Source organism: Cebidichthys violaceus, unplaced genomic scaffold (genome assembly GCF_023349555.1).
Source record: "Cebidichthys violaceus isolate CVI_PGR_0920_01 unplaced genomic scaffold, fCebVio1.0.p SCAF_88, whole genome shotgun sequence".
NCBI lineage: Eukaryota > Metazoa > Chordata > Actinopteri > Perciformes > Stichaeidae > Cebidichthys > Cebidichthys violaceus.
In genome coordinates, this window is record NW_027176973.1 from 407935 (window position 1) to 434026 (window position 26092).

At 39.9% G+C, this 26092-nt stretch overlaps 3 protein-coding genes across 4 annotated transcripts; 1 reads left to right on the top strand and 2 right to left on the bottom strand.

Moving 5' to 3' along the window:
• Positions 1-173: 173 nt before the first annotated feature.
• On the bottom strand, positions 174-12387 carry LOC137866697 (spastin-like). 2 transcript variants are annotated; one of them, XM_068702756.1, is made up of 17 exons: positions 11962-12387; positions 10759-10842; positions 9525-9608; positions 9193-9279; positions 8867-9033; positions 8664-8794; positions 7840-7933; positions 7598-7672; positions 6931-7002; positions 6776-6851; positions 5713-5804; positions 5522-5601; positions 4862-4904; positions 4698-4777; positions 4327-4397; positions 872-912; positions 174-356 (listed from the first exon to the last, which is right to left on the bottom strand). In XM_068702756.1, exons 1-17 carry the CDS (start codon positions 12197-12199, stop codon positions 231-233), a joined length of 1641 nt encoding a protein of 546 aa, XP_068558857.1. In that variant the 5' UTR covers positions 12200-12387; the 3' UTR covers positions 174-230. The 2 variants fall into 2 exon arrangements, with proteins under 2 accessions (XP_068558857.1, XP_068558856.1); XM_068702755.1 differs by having other exon boundaries at positions 8867-9036.
• A 610-nt stretch (positions 12388-12997) lies between these two features.
• psen2 (presenilin 2) lies at positions 12998-20126 on the top strand. The gene is made up of 11 exons (XM_068702757.1): positions 12998-13083; positions 15807-15940; positions 16021-16235; positions 16335-16476; positions 16662-16729; positions 16851-17071; positions 17177-17275; positions 17397-17462; positions 17990-18076; positions 18204-18319; positions 19218-20126. Exons 2-11 carry the CDS (start codon positions 15809-15811, stop codon positions 19371-19373), a joined length of 1302 nt encoding a protein of 433 aa, XP_068558858.1. The 5' UTR covers positions 12998-13083; positions 15807-15808; the 3' UTR covers positions 19374-20126.
• A 2360-nt stretch (positions 20127-22486) lies between these two features.
• dpy30 (dpy-30 histone methyltransferase complex regulatory subunit) lies at positions 22487-25458 on the bottom strand. Its single transcript, XM_068702758.1, has 5 exons — positions 25396-25458; positions 24475-24515; positions 23087-23134; positions 22737-22879; positions 22487-22643 (listed from the first exon to the last, which is right to left on the bottom strand). Exons 1-5 carry the CDS (start codon positions 25403-25405, stop codon positions 22571-22573), a joined length of 315 nt encoding a protein of 104 aa, XP_068558859.1. The 5' UTR covers positions 25406-25458; the 3' UTR covers positions 22487-22570.
• Between the last annotated feature and the right edge of the window lie 634 nt (positions 25459-26092).

Sequence of the window (26092 nt, forward strand, 5' to 3'; positions counted from 1 at the left end):
TGTTCGTAAAAAGGGAACATCTTGATAGTTACAGTTCAATAAATGAAATACGGATGTTGTCAGTGAATCATTTCAGAACACTGAATGTCATAACGTCGAGCTCAGAGTCACTTCCTGTTTCTTTCTCTGCTTCAACAGTTCAGTCGCTTTAAAGAAGACGTGTTTGGACATCAGACATGAGAGGGTTCTTTATTTTGTAGAAACATTGGTGCAAAAGATCACAGCAGAGTTCATACGGCCGTAGTGTCTCCGTAGTCTCTGTTCCAGAGGACGTAAAGCTGCAGAGTCTGAGCACCGACGCTCCTCTTGATCTTCTTCAGAGACGCCACAAAGTCTCCGAGACAAATGTTTCTGATCTGAGCAGAAAACAGGTGAACGGACATATTTAACAGAGGGCCGTACCTTTAGGAGCTGCTACTTCAGGACAACACATCAGAGAGAACGTTGTACTTATGCATTTCTGTTGAATGAAGTCAGTTTACAGTTTATATTTTACATCAACAGGAAATTCATTCTGTCTTTCTTTCATCTCTCGTTCCTTCTTATTTCAATTCATGCTTTGCTTTATGTTTTTCATTCATTGTATCCTGTTACACATATGTGTGTAATTGTCATATTTAGCACATCAATTATTGACGAAGTTTTGTGAGGTCACAGTGAACTTTGACCACCAAAATTTCATCACTTCATCCTTTTCAGGTTTTGGGCCAAATGAAAAAATAAAAATGTCAAAGCATTTCCTGAGATATCACAAACATTTAGTGTCTGAACTGAGAACTTTGGATGTTGAAGATTAAAACCACACCAGAGTTCAATCAATAATCAGTGATCAATCCATCACACAACATCAGCTGGAGGGGAGTGGACTCACCTCGCTGGCCGACATGTTCCTCACTTGTTCTGGACGCAACTCTGACAAAACACAAGCAAAACAAATCAGAACGGCGACATTCTCGGACCCGGGTCGGTTGACCCAGGTTAGTTGTCTCGGTCGGTTGACCCAGGTCAGTTGTCCCGAGTCGGTTGTCCCGGGTCGGTTGTAAGATGTCGGTTGAAGCTATCAAGTATGAACCGCAGGTACAGGAGGAGAGACAATTTTTTACAGTTATTTTTTATTTTATTAAAAAGTATGTTTAGCACAGATTGGAAAGCTTTTGGATGCTAAAGCAGTAATTAGTGAAACCATCTCAAAAAGGTTGAATACCAGCAGAAAGCTGGTATTCCTAACGTCTGTCTTTCAACCTCACATTCTGAGTTGTTGCTGTAGTTCTCTGTCGAGCCACATGCACATTCAGTCAGGCTTGTAGTGTTGGTGCTAATTATTTGCTTGCATTATTTTAGTGATCATAGTATGATAAAAACGTGAAAGAAATGTTAAATGTTTTCGATCATAGGTTTTCTCTTTGTATGTGCACTCTGACACCATTTTCTCTGTGGCCTTCTGCACGTCTACCAGTCTGCTGACTACAGCATGTATACATACATACATAGTGTGGCTTTTCTTCAACTCTCGGTTCTGTTTTAATCTGTAACAGACCTTTCAGTTCTCATGGTCACTGTTTCTGAGCAGAAAGCGTCTCACTTTCTCTTTTGACAGTCTGTCTCTCAGCGGACGACACCGAAGTCCTTTAGAGCTAAGAGATACAAGTCAGATGTGACTTTGAGACGGCGCTCTAGTTCTGTGGAGACCATTGATTTCTGTATTATCTATAATAAACTCTTGAAAGACAACTTGCTTCTCTATCTGAATTTCAGATCTCCATCCATCCATCTTCTTTCCTCCTCTTATCCGCGGTCGGGTTGCGGTGGCAGCAGGCCAAGCAGGTTGACCCAGACTTCCCTCTCCCCCACATGTTCCAGCTCATACTGGGGGATCCCACGTCGTTCCCAGGCCAGCTGGGAGATGTAATCCCTCCAGCGTATTCTGGGTCTTCCCTGGGGTCTCCTACCAGCTGGGCGTGAAAACCTCCAGTGGGAAGCGCCCGGGAGGCATCCTGATGCCCGAACCACCTCAGCTGACTCCTTTCAACGCGAAGGAGTAGCAACTCAACTCCAAGTTCCCTCCTGATGTCCGAGCTCCGCACCCTGTCTCTAATGCTGAGCCCGGCCACCCTACGGAGGAAACTCATTTCAGCCGCTTGTAGCCGCGACCTCGTTCTTTCGGTCACGACCCAGCTTTCAGATCTCCACCACTTAAACTACTCAGTCCAGCACTCGGCATGATGGGAAACGTGGGCCGTTACCACAATATTTTAGTCCGAAGCCTCTGTAATCTTGTCCTGAGTTCATCAAGACACACACGGCTCAAGACGATGGAGATATGCAGCGGTCAATAACACAAAATTACATTTTACACTGATGATGTTTAGTTCTATGTTTGTAATCCGGATGTCTGAGGAATATTGTGTTATTGGGCTGCACAAATAAAAAACAGAGGGCTTTACAATCTGCACAGCAGTTAGAACTGTTCAGAGTCAAGCTCACAGCAAAATGAAGGGAAAGGAAAAAGTATGCTGAGCACAGATTGGAAAGCTTTTGGACGTTGGATGGAAGAAGCACAATTAAGGGACAGAAGAAGTAAGGCAGGGACAGACAACTCCTCTTCTGTGTCTCAGTGTGTCAAAATGCAGGCTGACCGACCTCGACTTAGCTCCACCAGGAACACGTCAACCTCCACCTCCTTAAAACAACGATCAACCTCAACCTCAGCAACCTCCACATGAGCATGCAGACAATGGCAACTACACAACCACGGTCACCAGTCTGTGTGAACAGAGGGGCGTTCCCAGTGAGAGTGAACATGAACAAGCTCCACGTCAGCCTAAATATCTGTTTCGGCATCATGCAAAGAACATGTGCCCATCCTGTGTCACTAGTGCTACAAACATCGTAGGTAAAGGTATTCAGAACAAACCATTCCATCACCTACTAATGGATATCAGTGAGTGAACACCCAGTGAAGGCAAAAAGTACTTTTTGGTAATCGTAAAACATGCGGTCTAAGTGGGCCGAAGCATTCCCAGCCTACAAACAAGATGCTAATGTCGTAGCTAAAAGAGTAATTAGTGAAACCATCTCAAAAAGGTTGAATACCAGCAGAAAGCAGCAGTGACAATGGCCCACAGTTCAACAGAGCTGGAGGCCTAACGTCTGTCTTTCAACCTCACATTCTGAGTTGTTGCTGTACTTCTCTGTCGAGCCACATGCACACTCAGTCAGGCTTGTAGTGTTGGTGGTAATTATTTGCTTGTAATATTTTAGTGATCATAGTATGATAAAAACGTGAAAGAAATGTTAAATGTTTTCGATCATAGGTTTTCTCTTTGTATGTGCACTCTGACACCATTTTCTCTGTGGTCTTCTGCACGTCTACCAGTCTGCTGACTACAGCATGTATACATACATAGTGTGGCTTTCCTTCAACTCTCGCTTCCGTTTTAATCTGTAACAGACCTTTCAGTTCTCATGTTCACTGTTTCTGAGCAGAAAGCGTCTCACTTTCTCTTTTGACAGTCTGTCTCTCAGCGGACGACACCGACGTCCTTTAGAGCAAAGAGATAAAAGTCAGATGTGACTTTGAGACGGCGCTCTAGTTCTGTGGAGACCATTGATTTCTGTATTATCTATAATAAACTCTTGAAAGACAACTTGGTTCTCTATCTGAATTTTCAGATCTCCACCACTTAGACTACTCAGTCCAGCACTCGGCATGATGGGAAACATTTTAGCCCGAAGCCTCTGTAATCAAAACAAAATGACATTTTACGCTGATGATGTTTAGTTCTATGTTTGTAATCCGGATGTATGTCTTTTACTTGTGTAGCCCAATAACACAATATTCCTCAGAGGGCTTTACAATCTGCACAGCAGATGACATCCTCTGTCCTTGGACCTTTGCATCGGAACAGGAACAAAGAAGAGGAAGACACCTCATTGAGATCAACAGAAGATATATGCTCCATATGTCGGAGTCGTGACTTACAGTCACAGACTGGATGGCCTTTTGGTTCTTTGCTCCGGTTACTTTCATGTTGTTTTCATGCTGTGGTTGATTATAAGATATGAAAGTAAGCCTTCTTACCACTTTGAGTGATGTTTTTAATTTACGCTATTTATATTTAAGTCTGTTTTACACCTCCGGTGGTTGCAGCTAAAAGAGTAACACTACAGTAGTCACAAGGGGGTGAAAAAAACCCATTCCATTCTACAAGAAAGCATCTAAGCAACACTTTAATAAAACAGAATACTTTATAGTCAGGAAGGGAGAGTTCATGAATACTAATTAAAGTGATATTTGCACAAAAACACATGAAGACTGTATCTCACCTCTGATTGGTCCCAGCGAGGCGTCTTTAGCCAATGAGGTGAGGTCACTGCCGGAGTAGCCCTCTGTCATTCTAAACGAATCAGAAACAGACACAAAGTTCAGGTGGGTTCTATTTGCTGCTTCACTGTCAACCAATAAAGCACTCTTTAATGAAGCTTCACTGATCACTTTGCAGATAGAACTTGTATTATATAAAGAATATTTTTAGAGTTTTCATAAATACAACCATCATTATGGAAGGCTCGTCATCATTGTTAGTTATTTGATTAACGATATCAATAGAAATACCTGCAGTGGATAGCCTGGATATACTTTACTCTACTCTGTATACACTGAACATCTTCTGTGAAATAATACATGAAGAGTCCACCTGGCCAGCTGGCTCAGCTCTCTGTGTGTCAGCGGGTTGTTGTGTTTCCCCAACAGATTCTTCAGCAGCTTGAAGCGAGTCTGAAAACAGAAGCAGCTTCTCATCAGTCAGAAGAACCTGGAACATTCAGACGTCCGCCATGTTCACCTGAAGGCTGACCTCACCTCCTCGACTGGCAGAGCGACGTACACACGTTTAGAAAAACGCCTGCAAATAAAGAAACACACAAAGGTGAGTGTGGCTGCTGTGTACTAATACTTTGTGTAGGAGATACTGCTGTGTACTAATACTTGTGTAGAAGATACTGGTGTATAGAGTGTACTAAAACTTCAAATCCAGTAACATTAGTGGAGACCTTTCAATCAGTCTGATAGCACAACATCTCTTCTGCTTTAGGAAAACAGAAACTGCATGTTTGATGGTTTCTTAGAATGTTTTGTACGGTTATATTATATATATATATATATATATATATATATATATATATATATATATATATATATATATATATATATATATATATATATATATATAATAAATAAATATAATATCTGTGAGAGTCAGAGTGAAGCTTTGTTCAACCAACAGCAGCACTGGAGAGTTCTGCTTCACATGAAAAACATCACTGAAGGAAACACTAAGTGACCGTAGAAGACGCAAAACTACCACTGAGAACAAGGAGTGTCTCCTAATGTGACCATAGAGGAGGAGACTCTATAAAAGTGGTAATTTGAACATCAACAGTTCTCTGAGAACTTTGCAGCCCCTGCAGAAGAAGATCATGGGGTATGATGGAAAGCTCCAGAACAGCTACTCAATCAGACCTGAGAACAGCCTCGTCCAGCTCCTGAGGCCTGTTGGTGGCTCCCATCACCAAAACCCGGTGGTCACCTCCTGACTGGACCTGGACAAAGTGTTTATACATCAACGTTTATGTGTATGTGTGTGTATACATATATATACACACACACACACACACACACACACACACACACACACACACACAGTTTATTACCCCATCAAACTCTATGAGGAATTCGGTCTTGAGGCGTCGGCTGGCGTCATGCTCACCCTCCCTCCGTTCACACAGCAGACTGTCCACTTCATCTGCACACAATCAACAACATCATCATTACCATCATCATTGTGGTGAACGTCTCTCAATGTCCCACGAGCCTGGACAGACTCACAGTGGACACAAACAGAACCGTGGGGGGGGGGTGTCAACGTTGACGTTGAGAGACACATCCATAAGGGAATAAACAACTTAAAGAAACTGATATTATTTATATATTTTGTGTGTGTATATATAGATGTGTGTGTATATATATATATAATCTACCTCATTTGTAAGCCATTCACACATTGACTCTTTGAACTGTTAATACATTTAGTTTGTTCTGTAGTTCATGTCATGTGACTGACTCACTACATATTTAGTGTCTTTATACGTTAATCATGCAGGCTTTAAGTTTTCCAAATAGTTTTATAAATAATACGAATAGTTAAATTCATTATAACCAACTCTAAATTATTAAGGTTATTCTAAATGAATTGTGTAATTAGTCCAATAAATATTTCATTCATGAAGAACTTGATTATTTTATTTGTGTATGAAATAAAATGTCACTGTTCACCATGACAAGAACGCAGTAGCAAATTAAGATTTAATTGATTAATATGTATTTTGAAGTTTTCCCCATTTTTCCAATATTGGGTGAAGTCCTAAATTCTGTTACTTACACTAATGGTGTCTTATAGCGTTCATTCTTTTTATACTAATTCATGGGTTTATGATTCATAATTGAGTTATTAATAACCATTAAATACTTTGATGTTAATTCATTATTACTTAATAAATCTGCTACAAGCAATAACGCTACATCATTAACATTTAATCTCCTGGATGGAAGTCAGTGAAGCTAATGTGATCCACCTCTTCATAACTCATTATCTTCATAACTCCATGTATTATCTTCATAACTCATTATCTTCACAACTCCATGTATTATCTTCCAACACCAGAGACTCAAGGACGGGTCACAGTCTGAGACCCACTGATGTAGAACTAGAGTTACCGATGAAGATGACGGAGGGCTGAAGCTCTCTGGCCACAGAGAACAGAGCTCGAACCAGCTTCTCACCTTCACCCACCTGAAGAGACAGAAAACCCTCGCTGCTTATGATCCGTCACCACTCGTGTGTTCACGATACGAGCTGCGCTGCTACTTACATATTTGGAGGTTAAGCTGGCGGCGCTGATGTTGAAGAAGGTGGCGTTGGACTCGGCGGCCACAGCTTTAGCCTGTAGTGGAGAAGAAGCTTTAAAAAAGGTAGAGAAAACTCAAAATCCTGCTTATGTAGCTTCATATGTGTCAGTTATGTCAACAATATATATTTCCTGGTTCAGATGCTGGATTTAATGCCTCGTTCACTTCATGTCGGATGGATGAAAAATAAGAGAATGTTTCCGACTCGTGAATGTTGGTGAAGGCTGTGTGACGATTGAGATACGGTGACAATAGAACTCTATTTAAGTTGGGTTTAAATACACTCAACAGAAGACTTTTCATATCTTTAAGTGTGAAGTCAGATCGATCGTTTCACAGTCGTTGATACGATTTGGATGTTGACGTGAATGCTGTTTAGAAGTTTAGAACTTCGATGTGACATTGAACACAGCACAAGCTCAGTTTGGTCGTCTCCTATGAGGTGTGGTTGACGGTTAGTGTGAGTTGTTGAAGATCAGAGTCAGGACTGATTCTCACATTGTATTTTGTCTGTTGTATGTCATCATTCATCAAACTAAATTAGTACCAACAGAAATTAGCAGATGAGAAGTAAAACAGTTCTTGAAATCAAACCCAGGCCATAAATCTTCTTTTTCTCCTCAGACTCACCAGCATCGTCTTCCCGTTGCCGGGCGGACCGAACAAAAGAAGTCCTCTGGCTGGAGCACGCAGCCCTGTAAACAACTAGAGAAGAAGAAGAAAAACAACAACTTCCAACCAGAGACTCCAAGCTTCAGTTAATCAGACTGTTGAGTTGCTAAAAGAAAGAAAGAAAGTCTGAAAACAGAATCAAGTCAGTAAACTGAATAAAACCCGTGATGCTTCATTTCCCTGTGGGTTCTTGAACTCACCTCCGGTCTCAGCGCCGGCAGGATGACAATCTCCTGCAGCGCCTGCTTCGCCAAATCCTGACCGGCAACTTCCTCAAACCTCACCGACGACCCGCTGAAACACAAACGATCAACGCAACCGGTAAACTGATCCAGAGACACGATCAATACCAACAACCAATCACAGCATGTTTGTTTATTGATTTTCCAGTTTTGCACATCACAATCAATGTATAGACCTCCTGTCAGAATAAAGCATGCAGTATGTTATTCTCCTACATTGTGTGGCAGTACTTTCACCCTTTTGGTAGTTTACTTTTGAAAAGTTATAGAATCATACAGAAGCAGAAAAAGTGTTCTGAGCTCAACTCTGGAACTTTACCGTTTCAGAGGAAGTTACAAATCCCTCTATCCAACATTTTAAAGAAGATTAACTTAATAAACAGATTAAGACATTTGTGTTGGATATTCATTTTATGACCTCTACTTTTCCAGATCTACGTGCACTGAGACGCAAAGAGCACAAAGAGATGCAGAAAGAGCACAAATAGACGACAAAGAGACAAAGAGTTCATTCATCCAATTAGGGATAACGGTCGTGACCTCCATGTTTCAGGGTTTTATAGTCAGGAGAGAATTTGATCCGATTGGCTCGGTAACCGGAAAAAAAACAACTTAAGATGTTTCCAGAGAACAGGAACGTTTCCCTTGAAACATTCTTCGGGCGCAAAGGGCAGGGAGTGATGAGCCCACGTTAGATACGTATGACATCATATCATCAGCATATTGGCAAAATGACATGTTCAACCTCAACACCCTCTATTACAATCTATTGCGTCTCTCACCTGTCCACGATCTCGTTAAGGATGAGGCCAGCGAGCTTCCCGTCGACGTTCTTCAGGTTCTTTGCGTCTTCCTTCTTCAGCAGCGTCAACGTTGGGGAACTGACTTTACCGCTGCGATGACTCGTTCTACCCTGCAGGAGGATATATATACATCAAATCCTCTAACACAGACGGACCTGGAGGGTAATATCTGAACTACACACCTTACTGTTACTGTGGGTGGGTGGGCGCTGTGAGCTGAGGTTTGAGGAGCGATGGCGGGCTGATGAGGAAGACGAGGAGGAGGAAGAACAGGACGTCTTTGGGAGGTGTTTTGGTCGACTGGATGGTGCTGGGTTAACAGCGTCTCTGTTTCTGGAGACAGTGCCACCTGCTGACCACACAGACAGTAAAACAAACACTAACCTGAGTGAACATTTTCACAAACATCAATGTAGCACTGATGCAAAAAAACATTGGGAAAGAAATCACATTTTTAACGTGTTACTGTGGACAGGCTGCATGTTGTGGCCCCTGAAGCAGGACGTACCTGACTGCAGGTGGGCAGCATGGTAGGCAGGGTTAGCACCGTCAGTGGAAATGTATGTCTGAGCCCCAGACTCTGAAAGAACCGCGACTAAAATAAGAAGAAAAGTAGACAAAAAGAGCCAAGTAAAGATTCCACTGACAGGATTACCATCAAAAACAACCACAAAGAGACACGAAACAACTACAAGAGATGCAAAATTAACACAAAACGACCAAAAAAAGATGTAAGATGACCACAAAGATACACAACACGACGACAGGGAAATTTAAAACCACCACAACGAGACACAATACGACCACAAAGAGACACAGTGTAGCATCAGTGTAGCCTACCTAGAGACTGCAGTCGGCCCTTAGCCATGATCAGGTTAGCGGCCATCTTGATCTGCAGCCGCCTGCCGCGCTCATATTTCTCTCCTGGGAAAGAGACAGAAAACACTTCAATTAAAGTTCTATACGTGTATCATAATCAGTGTGAAGTTAGTTCTATATGTGCATCATAATCAGTGTGAAATTAGTTCTGTATGTGTATCATATATAAACAGTGTGAAGTTAGTTCTATATGTGTATAATATATAAACAGTGTGAAGTTAGTTCTATATATATATATATATATGTATCATATATAAACAGTGTGAAGTTATTTCTATGTGTGTATCATATATAAACAGTGTGAAGTTATTTCTATGTGTGTATCATATATAAACAGTGTGAAGTTAGTTCTATGTGTGTATCATATATAAACAGTGTGAAGTTAGTTCTATATGTGTATCATATATAAACAGTGTGAAGTTAGTTCTATGTGTGTATCATATATAAACAGTGTGAAGTTAGTTCTATGTGTCTCATATATAAACAGTGTGAAGTTAGTTCTATATGTGTGTCATATATAAACAGTGTGAAGTTAGTTCTATATGTGTATCATATATAAACAGTGTGAAGTTATTTCTATGTGTGTATCATATATAATCAGTGTGAAGTTAGCTCTATATGTGTATCATATATAAACAGTGTGAAGTTAGTTCTATGTGTGTATCATATATAAACAGTGTGAAGTTAGTTCTATATGTGTCACATTTATAAACAGTGTGAAGTTAGTTCTATATGTGTCTCATATATAAACAGTGTGAAGTTAGTTCTATATGTGTCTCATATATAAACAGTGTGAAGTTAGTTCTATATGTGTATCATATATAAACAGTGTGAAGTTAGTTCTATATGTGTATCATATATAAACAGTGTGAAGTTAGTTCTATATGTGTATCACATATAAACAGTGTGAAGTTAGTTCTATATGTGTATCATATATAAACAGTGTGAAGTTAGTTCTATATGTGTATCATATATAAACAGTGTGAAGTTAGTTCTATATGTGTATCATATATAAACAGTGTGAAGTTAGTTCTATATGTGTATCATATATAAACAGTGTGAAGTTAGTTCTATATGTGTATCACATATAAACAGTGTGAAGTTAGTTCTATATGTGTCTCATATATAAACAGTGTGTGTAGACGTGTGAAGTTAGTTCTATGTGTGTATAGATAGTGTTGGTCTTTGAACTCACCGCCTCCTCTCATCTGGATGGCGATGCCTTGCTCCAGCTCACTGATCCCTCGTCGGTACCAGCCCACCGCCTGCTGCTTGTCACCTGACAACATAAATCAGCCAATAAAAATCAGCATGCACTCAGACATCACTCATCTCAGAGCACAAATGTAAAACACACACTTACTGATCCTTATTGGTTCCTACAAACCACAGAAGCACCAAAGAGAACCGTGGGAGGCTTTATGGGTTAAAGACAAAGTCTGCAGCCAGTTAGCTTAGCATAATTTATTATTATTATTATTATTATTAATAATAATAATAATAAGTAAAATAATGAATAAAACACCAGCAACTTGGTGATAAGGAATTACAATTCAAGTGTAAAACTTTATGATGCAGCATCAAATTAAATTAAAATCAAATTATATAACGTATGAAGTGGATCAGGACTATTGATCCGATGGATCCTGATTCACAGTCAACTGACCTTCTGCTCCTCCAAATACATATCCTCCAGTCACAATAAACACAATATCAGATATTAATGATATATGATACTAATATCAGTAGAGTATTGACCCTATAATAACACTAATTGGGCTCCATCTGATCCTGCAGGAGGATCTCCTGAGTCTGAAGCCTTTTGAGTTCTGGACTCACTCAGATTCACTGTGAACAATTAAACTATAAACAGATTAATCTATAGAGTCAATAACTAGTGTCCAATCTGGAGAATGCTCCCACTGACCGACGATCGATGAGCGGTAACAGAAAGAGTCCCGATGGAGTCCGTGTCCTGATTCTGAACTAAGAGACTGTCAAGTCAAGTTTTCTACTATTTTTGGGGGGTAAATAAAAAATAAATGTAAAAGATTATTTGTTTAGTGATGTATTTTTTATTTTTTTAGTGATTTATTCTTTTTTTTGTTTTTATTTTTAGTGATTTGTTATTTATTTTTAGTGATTTGTTATTATTTTTTGTGATTTATTATTATTATTAATTTTTAGTGATGTATTTTTATTTTTTGTTTTTATTTTTTTGTGATTCATTATTTATTTTTGTTTTTATTTCATCTTTCAGTGATGTATTTTTATTTTTTGTTTTTATTTTTAGTGATTTATTATTTATTATTGTTCTGGAGGAAATGGGCTCCACAGTGTCCTGGTCCCGTGAAGTCAGGCTTCTCTTCCAGACGTTCTCACGCCAAACATCGGGTACCTTGCTCGTCCTCATCGATCCTCAGCGCCGCAGAGATGAACTCGAAGGCCCGCCCGTGGTGGCTCCTGACCGTGTCGCCTCGCTCCGGGGTCCCGCTGCTGTCTCCTCCACCCGGCTCTTCCGCGGCTCGGGGCTCGGTTCTGACAGCGGCCGTGGTGAGTCTCCACAGCCGGCAGAGGAGCGACCGGAGCAGGGACAGCACGGCCAGCAGCAGCGGGTGTGACACGGACCACCGCATGCCCGGCTTCCTGGAGCCGTCACCGGCAGAGACTCTGTGCTCCGGACCCGCGGGGCTTCCAGTCTGCCAGCTGCTCCTCCAGAGACTCAGCCGCGTCCATATCACTGCATACCGGTCCGGTCCGGTCCAGAGAGCAAAGCGTCGGTTCAGATTGACGCGCTGCTGCCTTCATCAACCGCTTCTTCTGCTGCTTCTTCTTCTTCTGTTGCGTTTAAAAGCAGCACAGCGCTGGTAGCGCCCCCTGCTGCACCGGATGACTCACCGCAGTGAAAACATTATAATGTATTAAATACATATATTATTCATTATATATATTATATCATTATATATTTATTGAATATAAAATTATGTTATTTAATATATATTTAATTATAATAATTAAATGAATACATATTTGATATAATGTATTTATCATATGTATAATATATAATGTAATATATTGTAATATATATAATGTAATGTATTGTAATATATACATAATGTAATATATTAAATGTCCCGCCGTTGTTCCATGAAGCCAAGTGAACATTACATATTCATAAAGTATAATAGACAATACTTTATTAATCCCAGCAGTGAATTGTACCTTAATAATGTGTAAAATATACTACTTAATAATACTTATCAACAATAGTTTAAATACAATACATATAATCTAATATATAAAGTACTGCAGAAGGTAAAATAGAACATATATAAAATGTAACATACAAGATGAATACACTGACGTAAACAGGAAGTAGAGACGTGACAGACAGCACCATGTGATCTTGTGACGTTATCCGCGGATCACGTGGTGTGTCGGTCAGCTGATTAACCGTCTTCCGGGTTGTCGGTTTACTTTGTGAGCTTCTTCTTCTCTGTTTATTGCGACTGAACTCGAGGTAAACTCTACATATATCTCTCTATATATAACTTATATATCTCTATATGTAACTCTATACGTATATCTCTATGTAGAACTCTCTATATCTCTATGTAGAACTCTCTGTATCTCTATGTAGAACTCTATATATCTCTATGTAGAACTCTCTATATCTCTATGTAGAACTCTATATATCTCTATGTAGAACTATATATATCTCTATGTATAACTCTATATCTCTATGTAGAACTCTATATATCTCTATGTATAACTCTATATCTCTATGTAGAACTCTATATATCTCTATGTATAACTCTATATCTCTATGTAGAACTCTATATATCTCTATGTAGAACTCTCTATATCTCTATGTAGAACTCTATATATCTCTACGTGTAACTATATATATCTCTATCTATAACTCTATATCTCTATGTAGAACTCTATATATCTCTATGTAGAACTCTATATATCTCTATGTATAACTATATATATCTCTATCTATAACTCTCTATATCTCTATGTAGAACTCTATATATCTTTATGTATAACTATATATATATCTCTATGTAGAACTCTATATATCTCTATGTATAACTATATATATCTCTATCTATAACTCTCTATATCTCTATGTATAACTATATATCTCTATGTATAACTATATATATCTCTATGTATAACTATATATATCTCTATCTATAACTCTCTATATCTCTATGTATAACTCTATATATCTCTATGTATAACTATATATATCTCTATGTAGAACTCTCTATATCTCTATGTATAACTATATATATATATATATATATATATGTGTATAACTATATATATATCTATGTATAACTATATATATATCTATGTATAACTATATATACCTCTATGTATAACTATATATATATATATGTTGAACTCTATATCTCTATATATATAACTCTATGTAGAACTATATATATCTCTATGTAGAACTATATATCTCTATGTAGAACTATATATATCTCTATGTATAACTATATATATCTCTATGTATAACTATATATTTCTCTATGTATAACTATATATATCTCTATGTATAACTCTGTATATCTCTATGTGTAACTCTATATATCTCTACATGTAACTCCATATATAACTCTATATATCTCTATCTATAACTCTATATCGCTATCTATAACTCTCTATATCGCTATGTATAACTCTATATATCTCTATATATAACTATATATATATATATCTATGTATAACTATATAAATCTCTATATGTAACTATATATATCTCTATGTATAACTCTATATATCTCTACATATAACTCTATATCTCTATGTATAACTATATATATCTTTATGTATAACTCTATATATCTCCATGTATAACTATATATATATATATCTATGTATAACTATATATATATGTATAACTCTTTATATCTCTATATATCTGTATAACTATATATATCTATATGTATAACTATATATATATATATATATATGTATAGTTATACATAGAGATATATATAGTTATACAGTTGTGTATATATATATATATATATATATATATATATGTATTTATTTCTCTTTGTGCCTCTGAGGATCTTAAATATTATCATCAACATGAACTTACATGTACTTACATGTAAGTACATGTAAGTACATGTACTTACATGTACTTGGCGTTTGTTTAAGTCAGAGATACTTTTTACTTCTTTGAATACTTCTGTATACTTTAATGTATAACAGTACACAGTGTATTACCTCATTAATAGTTGATTGTTGATCATATATTCTGTGTCTTTAAAGAATCTGTCAGATAGATGTAGAGTAACACATGTTGTGGACATAAACACACTTATGAGGTACTTGTACTTCACTTGTATATTTCTGCTCCAGTTTAGACACAAAATACATCAGCTGGTAAATGATGAAGCATCTTTATGGATTTAAACTACTAGCTAAATACGTGTATATCGTATAAAACACAAGTGAAGCTTTGAGTATTTCTACTTTAAGGATGTGAATACTTGAGGTACTGCTGATAACAGACGTGTTATTACACTAACAGGGTTAAGTAGTACTACTAATAATAATAATACTTTAGCTTATTACAGTTTAACAGGTTTCTGCTCATCGACCTGAACTCAATGTAACGATAATTAAACCTTTAAATCATCGTCTGCTGTTACTCTTTAGTACAAGTACATGTACCTTTATATGTATATATATATATATACATGTGTATATATATATACATATTTATTCATACCTTTATGTCGCTGCTGGACAGAAACATTTAAATAGATGAAACAAAAACTACATTCATTCAAAACTTGAGCTGCAACAAACAGTTGAAACAGAATTTTATTTCAGTTTCAACTGTTTTAACAAGAAGTCATGTTTTAATTAAAAGCGTTAAACTTGACCTGTTTACTTTCTCATGTTGTGATTGTGATGTTTTCGTGTGAACGTTCTGGACTGTTGGACAGAACAAGAGAAAAAAACTAAACTACGTGTCCCATGAGCCTCAGCGTTATGTTGCCGACAAATACAATAATATTAATGAAGTGAAGATTCAGTTCATGCTAACCTGCTGAAGTGAACGTGTGGAGAGCAAACAGCTGATCTGATCAGCTGACCGTCACAGGACGTCCACACAGCTGGGGGGGGGGTCTGTGCTCAGGCCTGTGGTCACATGGTCTCATGGTCACATGGACACATGGTCTGCTTGTGTTTCTGTGATTCCAGTCATGAACACCTCGGACAGCGACGAGGACTCGTACAACGAGAGGACGGCGTTGGTCCCGTCTGAGACTCCAGCAGTGCCCTCCTACAAACCAGACCCTGACCTCGACCCCCCCGCCGACACCCCATCCAAAAGGGTAACGGAATCAAGAATAAAGCCCATAATAGTCTTATTGTTGTTGATGTATTTCCTGCTGAATGTCCCTCTGGTGGTCAGTCTGGGGTCAGCAGGAGGGCGGGTCCGGCTGCCGTGGATGGCGGCGGCGGCGGCGGCTCGGACCAGGAGGTCGACGCAGACGATGAAGAGCTGACTCTGAAGTACGGAGCCAAACACGTCATCATGCTCTTCGTCCCCGTCACCCTCTGCATGGTGGTGGTGGTCGCCACCATCAAGTCGGTCAGCTTCTACACGGAGAAGACCGACCAGCAGCTGTAGGTCCGCACGTCTTCGGTACGCCACGTGTACGACTCCTCTGCCCTTGGCTAAACTCCCGCTTTTTGTCCCCCCCCCCCCCCCCCCCCCCCCCGCAGGATCTACACGCCGTTCACGGAGAACACCGCGTCCGTCGGCCGTCGGCTCCTCAACTCCGTCCTCAACACCATCATCATGATCAGCGTCATCGTGGTCATGACCATCTTCCTGGTCGTCCTCTACAAGTATCGCTGCTACAAGGTCAGAAACCAAAGCGTCTCAAAAAGAACTCTTTAAAGCCGCGGTTTAAACACCACCAGATCCAGCAGAGAGCAGGAGAAGCCGTGCATGGTGGGAGTGTTGGGGCGTCCTCTCTGGATCTGGTGGTCATGTTGCATAAAGTCTGATCATAACCTGCTGCTGATTTGGTGTTTTGTGTCGATCAGTTCATCCACGGTTGGCTCATCCTGTCCTCCCTCATGCTGCTCTTCTGGTTCAGCTTCATGTATCTGGGGTGAGTCCTGCAGGTCAACCAGTTTTAAGCTTTCAAAGAGGTTCTCAAAGGTTTTTTGCACATTGAGGAACCATGTTTAAACAGTTCAGGTGCATCATCGTGGTCTTCCTCCGATTCCCAGCGAAGTGTTCAAGACGTACAACCTGGCGGTGGACTACCCGACGGTCGGCGTGATCATCTGGAACTTCGGGGCTGTGGGGATGATCTGCATCCACTGGAAGGGCCCCCTCCAGCTGCAGCAGGCCTACCTGATCCTCATCAGCGCCCTCATGGCCCTCGTCTTCATCAAGTACCTGCCCGAGTGGTCGGCCTGGGTCATCCTGGGAGCCATCTCCGTCTACGGTGAGGAGCGGTTGATGAACACAGAGAACTGAATGTTCACACTGTCATTTCGTTGATACCTCAGTCTCCCATCATGCATTGCTCTGGTTGTTATTGTTGTTGCAGACCTGGTGGCCGTCCTGTCCCCTAAAGGTCCTCTCAGGATGTTGGTGGAGACGGCTCAGGAACGCAACGAGCCCATCTTCCCCGCCCTCATCTACTCCTGTGAGTCCACTTTAAAGAAGAAGAAGAAGAAGAAGTGAACACAAACGTACACATTGATTTCATAATAACAGGAAGTTCCGTGATGAGTCTCTTACCTGTTGATTTACCTGTCGGTGTTCAGCTGCCATGATGTGGACGGTGGGGATGGCGAGCCCGGCGGACGCTCAGCGCTCCGGACAGGAAACAGGTCGGACATCACAAACAATTCACTGCAAGGGATCATGGGAAATGAGCGGCCGGACACAATATCATGAACACCTGTATGATCTGATGAATCAACCTAATGGACGCTAGTTTATATATTCATGTTTTTAATTCTTAATATTTTCCTTGTAAGGATTTTCCTTAAAAAATGAGATTTGATTCATTAAGTTTAAATTATAAAAAACTAAATGAAAATGTGGAAAATACATTTTCAGTTTTAGTGAAACAAATTAAAAAGTAAATAAATGTTTAGTCACAAATAATAGAATCACTTACTGGTGAGTTTAATGGTAATTTACTTTAATTGAATTAACCACTTTACCAAAAGTAATAACATCAACATCATCATAGAACAATTGCTCTTTAAATGCCAAATTAATTAATAAAGTAAATAAGCTGTAAAATGACTTACTTTATTAGATGCATATAAGAAAAGGTGAAATAAATAATCAATAATAAAGTAAATTAAATTAATCAATTAGTTTCTTTTGTTGCCATTTTGTTTTTCAGACGAGGAGGCGGAGCAGAGCAGCAGGGGGGCGGAGCCTGAGAACCGACAGTCCCGGTCGTTTCCAGAAGACGACCTGGAGGAAGACCGTGAGTTTAAATCAGCTGACTGTGTAGTTTAAGGTTTAATACCAGAGTAGGAAAACACAGCGTCTGTAGGAGGTGGAAGGTGCGTTAAGTATCCGTAGGAGACTAAAGGTGCGTTCAATGTCTGTAGGAGGAGTGAAGCTCGGTCTTGGTGACTTCATCTTCTACAGCGTTCTGGTTGGAAAAGCTGCAGCGACGGGTGGAGACTGGAACACAACGCTAGCCTGCTTCGTCGCTATTCTTATCGTAAGTTGTAGTTTCAGACAACAGAGTATATCAAACTTCCTCCATGTTGCCATGTTGATGTAATCTAATGTGTACCTGTGATTCTTCTTCTTCTTCTGTGGTCTGAGCGAGGGCTCCTCCTTCCTCTTTGTGTCCTTTTGTCACAAAGAGGTGTGATGACTTTTATCACATCTGTAACACACCTTTAACACATCTGTAACATACCTCTAACACACCTCAAACACACCTCAAACACACCTGTGACACACCTGTGACACACCTCTAACACACCTCAAACACACCTGTGACACACCTGTGACACACCTGTGACACACCTCTAACACACCTCAAACACACCTGTGACACACCTGTGACACACCTCTAACACACCTCAAACACACCTGTGACACACCTCTAACACACCTCAAACACACCTGTGACACACCTCTAACACACCTCTAACACACCTGTGACACACCTCAAACACACCTGTGACACACCTCTAACACACCTGTGACACACCTCTAACACACCTCAAACACACCTGTGACACACCTCTAACACACCTGTGACACACCTCAAACACACCTCTAACACACCTGTGACACACCTCTAACACACCTGTGACACACCTCAAACACACCTGTGACACACCTCTAACACACCTCAAACACACCTGTGACACACCTCAAACACACCTGTGACACACCTCCAACACACCTGTGACACAACTGTGACACCCCTGTGACACACCTGTGACACCCCTGTGACACACCTCTAACACACCTGTGACACACCTCTAACACACCTCAAACACACCTGTGACACACCTCTAACACACCTGTGACACACCTGTGACACACCTCAAACACACCTGTGACACACCTCAAACACCCCTGTGACACACCTGTGCTCTCAGGGTCTGTGCCTGACTCTGCTGCTGTTGGCCATCTTTAAGAAGGCTCTGCCGGCGTTGCCCATCTCCATCACCTTCGGCCTGGTCTTCTACTTTTCCACTGACTTCCTGGTTCAGCCCTTCATGGACAACCTGGCTGCTCACCAGTTTTACATCTGAGAGGAAGCCCCGCACACCTCACCTGACGCCGCCTCCTTGTCTTTATCGTCATCGTCGTTATCTTATCAGAGACTACTTCCTGCGGCCATCTTTAAAAGTCTGTTTTGGGGGAACTCACAGGAAATGATGTCATGCAGACAGAGTGGTGGCAGCAGGTCACCTGCTCAGGTGTGTTTCAGATCTGTGACGGCTGCGTGTGATAGGCCGACGCTCCCATCAGTCAATTTACAACCTGTAAAGATTCTCTTGTTACTGTCTCTGCCCTGATTGGTTCTCACAGCCTGCTGTAACGTCATGTGACACGTGATGCAAGTTGTTCTTCAACACTAAACCAGCTGATTGTGATTCGTTGGTCTGGGAGCTGATTCATAGAATTAGCATTTAATCAATAATTTGTAATAATCCCGTCCGGACGCGATCATTCTTCTTCTGGTACAATGAAACAAACCTGCAGAAGAAATAATCCACAAACCCATTAAGATGAAGTGGATTCTGCACTTTTTTTATAAATCCAACAGCAAAACTTTAATATTTCTTATAAGTGGATAAACTACTACGGGGCTATTTATTCCAGTGTTCTTTCAATCTGAGAGCATCATTTATGGATTTCACTTCAGTTTTTGTAACGTTCTGCCTCTAAACTCTCACAGCTCCTCAAACTGTTTTGCCTGCACTCAGATCTTTTGTTGCTTGCTCTCAGATTTCAGTCTGCACTTGGGATTTATTTTGAATAAAAAGACAGTTACATGTAAACCAGCCCGTTCTTCTTTTTATATAAATATAAGAGCTACACCGGCCTCCTGTTGGTGTGCCAGAGGGGATCGACCAGCGGCGTCAGTCAGTGAAGCGAGCTACAGCTAACGTCAGAGGCTCAGATAGCCGCTACGTATGCTAGTTAGCATCTGTTTATGGAGCCAGTCAATGCAAGAAAAGGGGCGGGGTTTAGAGGGAGAGCAAGCAGGGAGGGCAAGCAAGAGGGCGGGGTTTAGAGGGAGGGCGTTAGAGCGTTATCTGCTCTCAGACTGAAAAAACATCAAAACAAAAAGCTCCAAAGGTTAGATGTTGTATTTCTATTGTTTGGAAACTTTTCTTATTTGAAGAAATAAAAACAATGTATGTTATATATAAACAAGTTTATATATGTTTCAGTTTTTATGTCACTACTTTGATCTGTAAAATGATCCAGGGTCAGAGCAACGATCAGTACATAACTGATTGATAATCAGTTATTTAAGTGAAGACATCAAACACTCCGTGGCTCCAGGTTTAGATGCTTTTCTTTTTCATAAAATATCAACGTCGGGTTGTTGTTATTATAACATTTTAAACTATTTTCTGGTATTTTATAGACCAAAGTTTGGTTGGTAAAATGATCATCAGATTAATTAATAAACATGCATAAAGGTAAATACATGAGGTTTAACGGGGATCAGCTGTGGTTCAGTGAAGGACAGAACGTACGACGATGATGAACAATGAGACAGTTTGATCAGTGACAGCTTCTCTTCTCCTGAACCACAGACGAAGCCTCTGAGAGTAACGAGGCCTTTAGATGAATAGTTACACTGAATGTAGAAGAAAGGAACTCAGAATAATAATAATGTTTTTTCTGGTCTAGGACCCACATGGACCTCATACAGACTCTGAACCACTGAGACCTTCACAAGGGGTTTTACTTTTCTGATTCTTTACAACCTGGACCTACAACAAACAGTCACAACTGGTCAATGAAAACAAAAAAAACTGTTTTCAAAAATTCAAAAAATACAATTAAATAAAATCTGAAAGGTGCGATGATATGAATCTCCTCAATAAGACCTTCACAAGTCACATGATCTGTCACATGATCTAACGGAGCACCGCCACACCCACAGAAGACGACTGTTCAGCTCTTTGATTGGTGCACTAACGTCTCGATCATGTGACTATCTTAATTATAAATATGTAATTATCTTAAATGAGGAAGAGAAGGAGGACTGATGAAGAAGAAGGTTTCACTAATATCAGATATCAATGTTTGATCTACTCAACATCATTATATATTTAAAGCACTCTGCTCTCATCCAACAGCTGCTTTTCTGAAGATTTTAACTAAATAACAAATGTTCTTTTCTGACATTTTAAAATAACTTTTTTCTTTAAATATTACAACATTTCCTCCCAAATCTTTCTATTACTTTTTCTTGTAATATCTGGGCTTTATTACTCAAACTCTCTGCGGTGATATCTTAATTATTCGGATGTTAACAGAACAAAATATGATGAAGTTGTTTGAAACATCTTCTTTTCGTCTCGTTCAAAGATTAAACAGAATCAGATTCTTCACTTGTTTCTGATTCTGGTAGAATTTAATTGTATTACAAAATATTGTTTTATTTCATCACTGTGCAATAAAGTGAAGAAATAAAAATAATTCTATCAAATTTTTACACTCTTTCAGCTCGAATTTTGGTTTTACATCACATTTCCTGTCTGGTTCAGGCACAGCGGTTTTCAGAATAAAAGCTCTGACCTCTGTTGATGCCACTAGTTAACTGGCTAAGCTGGTGATGTCACTAGTTAACTGGTTAAGTTGGCACTAGTTAACTGGTTATGATGGTACTAGTTAACTGGCTACGCTGGTGTTGATGGCACTAGTTAACTGGTTATGATGGTACTAGTTAACTGGTTATGATGGTACTAGTTAACTGGTTAAGGTGGCACTAGTTAACTGGTTATGATGGTACTAGTTAACTGGCTAAGCTGGTGTTGATGTCACTAGTTAACTGGTTATGATGTCACTAGTTAACTGGTTATGATGGTACTAGTTAACTGGTTATGAAAGTACTAGTTAACTAGATATGATGGTACTAGTTAACTGGTTATGAAGGTACTAGTTAACTGGATATGATGGTACTAGTTAACTGGCTACGCTGGTGTTGATGTCACTAGTTAAGATTGTTTTGATGCCATTAGTTAACTGGTTAAAGCAGATGGTCAGTGTCAGTAAACAGTCACAAACCAGTAGTACTTCAACATTTTGTTGCCGTCTGAATGAAAATATGACTCAAAATAATTTATTTTTCATAAATTTCTGATTCTATTTTAATAAATAATTCATGAAAAAGAGCAGCTCCTCTTTCACGTCAACATGTTTATTCTGGTTAATAAAAAAACAACAACAGTGTAGTTTCTACTGAATGAAATGACTTCACAGTTTAATTCCTCTCTTCAAACTGGGATTTGTTCTTCAGCAGGAACGCTGCCAGGTACTCGATGGGGTTCGGAGGTCTGGAGGACAGAAAGGAAACTCTTTATTCATTTAAGGGTATTTAAACACAATGACCGCTCTTTATGTATAGACCTTGGACGAGTGTGTCCCACCTGTCCTTGGCGAGCAGCGACAGACCCTGCAGCAGGATCGGGACAACGGTCTGGTCCAGGTACGCTCGGGTCGGCAGCGCCTGCAGGTCCACCTTCTGCTTCGAGATCTTCTCCGAGCCCGCCTTCTCGTTCTCCACCGTTCTCTGAGGAGCAGCAAAGCATGCTGGGAGTCTGCCTTTTCACCTCAGAGTGTGTGTGTGTGTGTGTGTGTGTGAGTGTGAGTGTGAGTGTGAGTGAGAGAGAGAGTGTGTGTGTGTGTGTGTGTGTGTGTGAGAGTGAGAGTGTGTGTGTGTGTGTGTGTGTGTGTGTGTGTGTGTGTGTGTGAGAGAGAGTGTGTGAGTGTGTGTTACCTGGATGTTCTCTGTCAGGCCGTACTCTGCGTGAGGGTTTTCAGACACCTGCAGGAGAACTCATGTTTATTCATCATCACCAATCAGACAAAAGTACTTTTACTCAAGTACTGTTTGAACATACTTGTACTTCTACTACTTTCTACTTCTCCTCCACTACGTCTCACAGTAAATATTGTACTTTTTACTTCATTTATCTGACAGCTTTAGTTACTTTACAGATTGAGATAATTAATAACTAATAAATGATGTCATATTACAGATTATATAAAGTCATTCAAATGAGCTCCAGCTTTAAAGTGATGAACACATTAATGCAGTAATATAATATATATTATATAATGAGTACTGTTACTTTTGGTACTTTGAGTATATTCCAATAATGATACTTTTGTACTTTTACTTGAGTAAATTATTGAGTACTTCTTCATGTTTTATGTTTATCATCAGCAGTAACTTTAAACACAGCCAGGAGCTCCTGCTAGGCTAACAGTTCCCCCTGCTAACAGTCTTTGTGCTAAGCTAGGCTAACAGTTCCCCCTGCTAAGTCTTTGTGCTAAGCTAGGCTAACAGTTCCCCCTGCTAACAGTCTTTGTGCTAAGCTAGGCTAACAGTTCCCCCTGCTAACAGTCTTTGTGCTAAGCTAGGCTAACAGTTCCCCTTGCTACCAGTCTTTGTGCTAAGCTAGGCTAACAGTTTCCCCCTGCTAACAGTCTTTGTGCTAAGCTAGGTTAACAGTTCCTCCCTGCTTCCTGTCTTTGTGCTAAGCTAGGCTAATCACGTCCTGACCTCAGTCGGTACAGGACTCCGAGATTTAACATCTGACTGTGTGGTACTGTGTGGTACTGTGTTGTCCTCTGTGGTACTGTGTTGTCCTCTGTGGGACTCTGTGAGACTCTCTGGGACTCTGTGGGACTCTCTGGGACTCTGTGGGACTATCTGGTACTCTGTGGTCCTCTTGTAACTTTGACTCTCTTGTGAACATGATATAAATGTCTCTCTTTCTTCTCTCTGTCACACCTTTTTTTGCTACACTTGGTTGATATTTCTTCCCCAAATAATAAACTTGACCTCTTCTTGACCTTTCCTTTCTTTAAAGCCTCTCACTCCCACTCACACATGCAGACCACAGGAATTCAACCTCACCTCCCTGATTACATGTTCTTGTAGCTGACTGAAGGACTTCACACATCTCAACACCTCTTCACTGTCTAGTGTTCTCCACCCATCGTAGGTCAACCAGCACTGCCAGCACCTCCACTGTGTCAACTACATTATGGGATGTTCTTCAGCTGGTGTTGCTTTGTGTGGTACTCTGTGGTAATGTGTGGTAATGTGTGGTACTGTGTACTACTGTGTAGTACTGAGTAGTACTGTGTAGTACTCACGGGAGTGTGTCCCTCCATGGACGTATCTGCGTCTGTGTGATCTGAAGGACAAAGGAGACGGTTTGGTTCCTCAGCTTTGAACCTTTTGAAGATCTTTGGTTCATGGAGAAGCGTCTCCTCCTCAGACCTCCTCTGACCTCCTCGAGATAAACACTAAAATGATTTATTCAACCAAGCATCACACGCAGACGTCCACCCTTAAACCGGCTGATATTTAAATGCAGTTCAGTACAAACAAACTTCTCAATGATGGTGTTTGATTATCTTTAAATTAAATCACCAACAGATCCTAATGTTTGAGTGACGGTCCTTTATGTCCGTCCACTCAAAAGGAAGGAATGGTTTTTTATATATATATATATATATATATATATATATATATATATATATATATATATATATATATACACACATACATACATACATACATTACATACATACACACACACACACACACACACACACACACACACACACACAGTATATATACACAGTCATATAAAGTCCTCTCCTTCATCCAGAGGTCTGGTTTACTGGTACACGTCTCACAATAAGACTATCGGAGTTCCTGACTTGTGTAAAGAGACAGATATGAAGTGTTAATAAGTGTGTTTATTACAGTTGGTGAACGTTGTGTAAAGAGACAGATATGAAGTGTTAATAAGTGTGTTTATTACAGACGTCTGAACTCATTAAAACGTTCGTTCTGTAGCTTGTCCGCATTACGAGCGGCGGTAAACTAGCTTAGCATCACATTCAGGCTCCCTGTCCGGTGAATACACGTCACTGACGGGTAGAATCCACCGCGTGTTTTAACCCGAGTCACTAAACTACGAAACAAAACCGGAAACACGAAGCAAAGAAACTAAATACGATAAAAAACCGGCAAAAACGGGATCAATGGAACAACAATAAACTCACCGTCCGCCATGTTTGTTGTGGATGTTAACGTAAGATGACTGACGTACGTCGATTCTTCTTCTGCTGCTGCTTCTTCTTTTTCCGGTTTTACGGAGGTTGTCTTCCAGCTCATTGGTGCTTTACCGCCACCTTCAGGTCCGGAGTGTGACTCAGAGAATAGACTTATAGTATTTGGCCCAAAACAAACCAAATAATAATAATAATACAAAAAATTAAAAAATTAAAAAATATATATGTATATAAATAATAATATATATATATGTATATAATTATTTTTTTTAAAAGCACTCTAACAAGTACCTTATCCCTGCATTTAAATCATAACCTATAAAAAACAACCCTGTTTTAAAAAAAATAATTTTCAGTGTTTAGTTTAGTGCACGATGGCCCGACCTTAACCTTGTCAACACTGTCTCCTCTCTCCTTGTTCCTACTTCCTAACCCTTGTAACTTTGACTCTCTTGTGAACATGATATAAATGTCTCTCTTTCTTCTCTCTGTCACACCTTTTTTTGCTACACTTGGTTGATATTTCTTCCCCAAATAATAAACTTGACCTCTTCTTGACCTTTCCTTTCTTTAAAGCCTCTCACTCCCACTCACACATGCAGACCACAGGAATTCAACCTCACCTCCCTGATTACATGTTCTTGTAGCTGACTGAAGGACTTCACACATCTCAACACCTCTTCACTGT

What these genes read in the sequence shown, in the direction of transcription:
- dpy30 (XM_068702758.1), bottom strand. An exon ending in CCATGGAGGGACACACTCCC is followed by an intron (nt 23,135 to 24,474) that starts GTGAGTACTACA and finishes GTTCTCCTGCAG; the next exon opens with GTGTCTGAAAACCCTCACGC. An exon ending in GCCTGACAGAGAACATCCAG is followed by an intron (nt 22,880 to 23,086) that starts GTAACACACACT and finishes GCTGCTCCTCAG; the next exon opens with AGAACGGTGGAGAACGAGAA.
- psen2 (XM_068702757.1), top strand. Translation starts at nt 15,809, where the DNA reads ATGAACACCTCGGACAGCGACGAGGACTCGTACAACGAGAGGACGGCG. An exon ending in GAGAAGACCGACCAGCAGCT is followed by an intron (nt 16,236 to 16,334) that starts GTAGGTCCGCAC and finishes CCCCCCCCGCAG; the next exon opens with GATCTACACGCCGTTCACGG. An exon ending in CCCCGCCCTCATCTACTCCT is followed by an intron (nt 17,276 to 17,396) that starts GTGAGTCCACTT and finishes GTCGGTGTTCAG; the next exon opens with CTGCCATGATGTGGACGGTG.
- LOC137866697 (XM_068702755.1), bottom strand. Translation starts at nt 12,199, where the DNA reads ATGCGGTGGTCCGTGTCACACCCGCTGCTGCTGGCCGTGCTGTCCCTG. An exon ending in TCGCTCTGCCAGTCGAGGAG is followed by an intron (nt 4,778 to 4,861) that starts GTGAGGTCAGCC and finishes TTCTGTTTTCAG; the next exon opens with ACTCGCTTCAAGCTGCTGAA. An exon ending in GGAACATGTCGGCCAGCGAG is followed by an intron (nt 357 to 871) that starts GTGAGTCCACTC and finishes TTTTCTGCTCAG; the next exon opens with ATCAGAAACATTTGTCTCGG.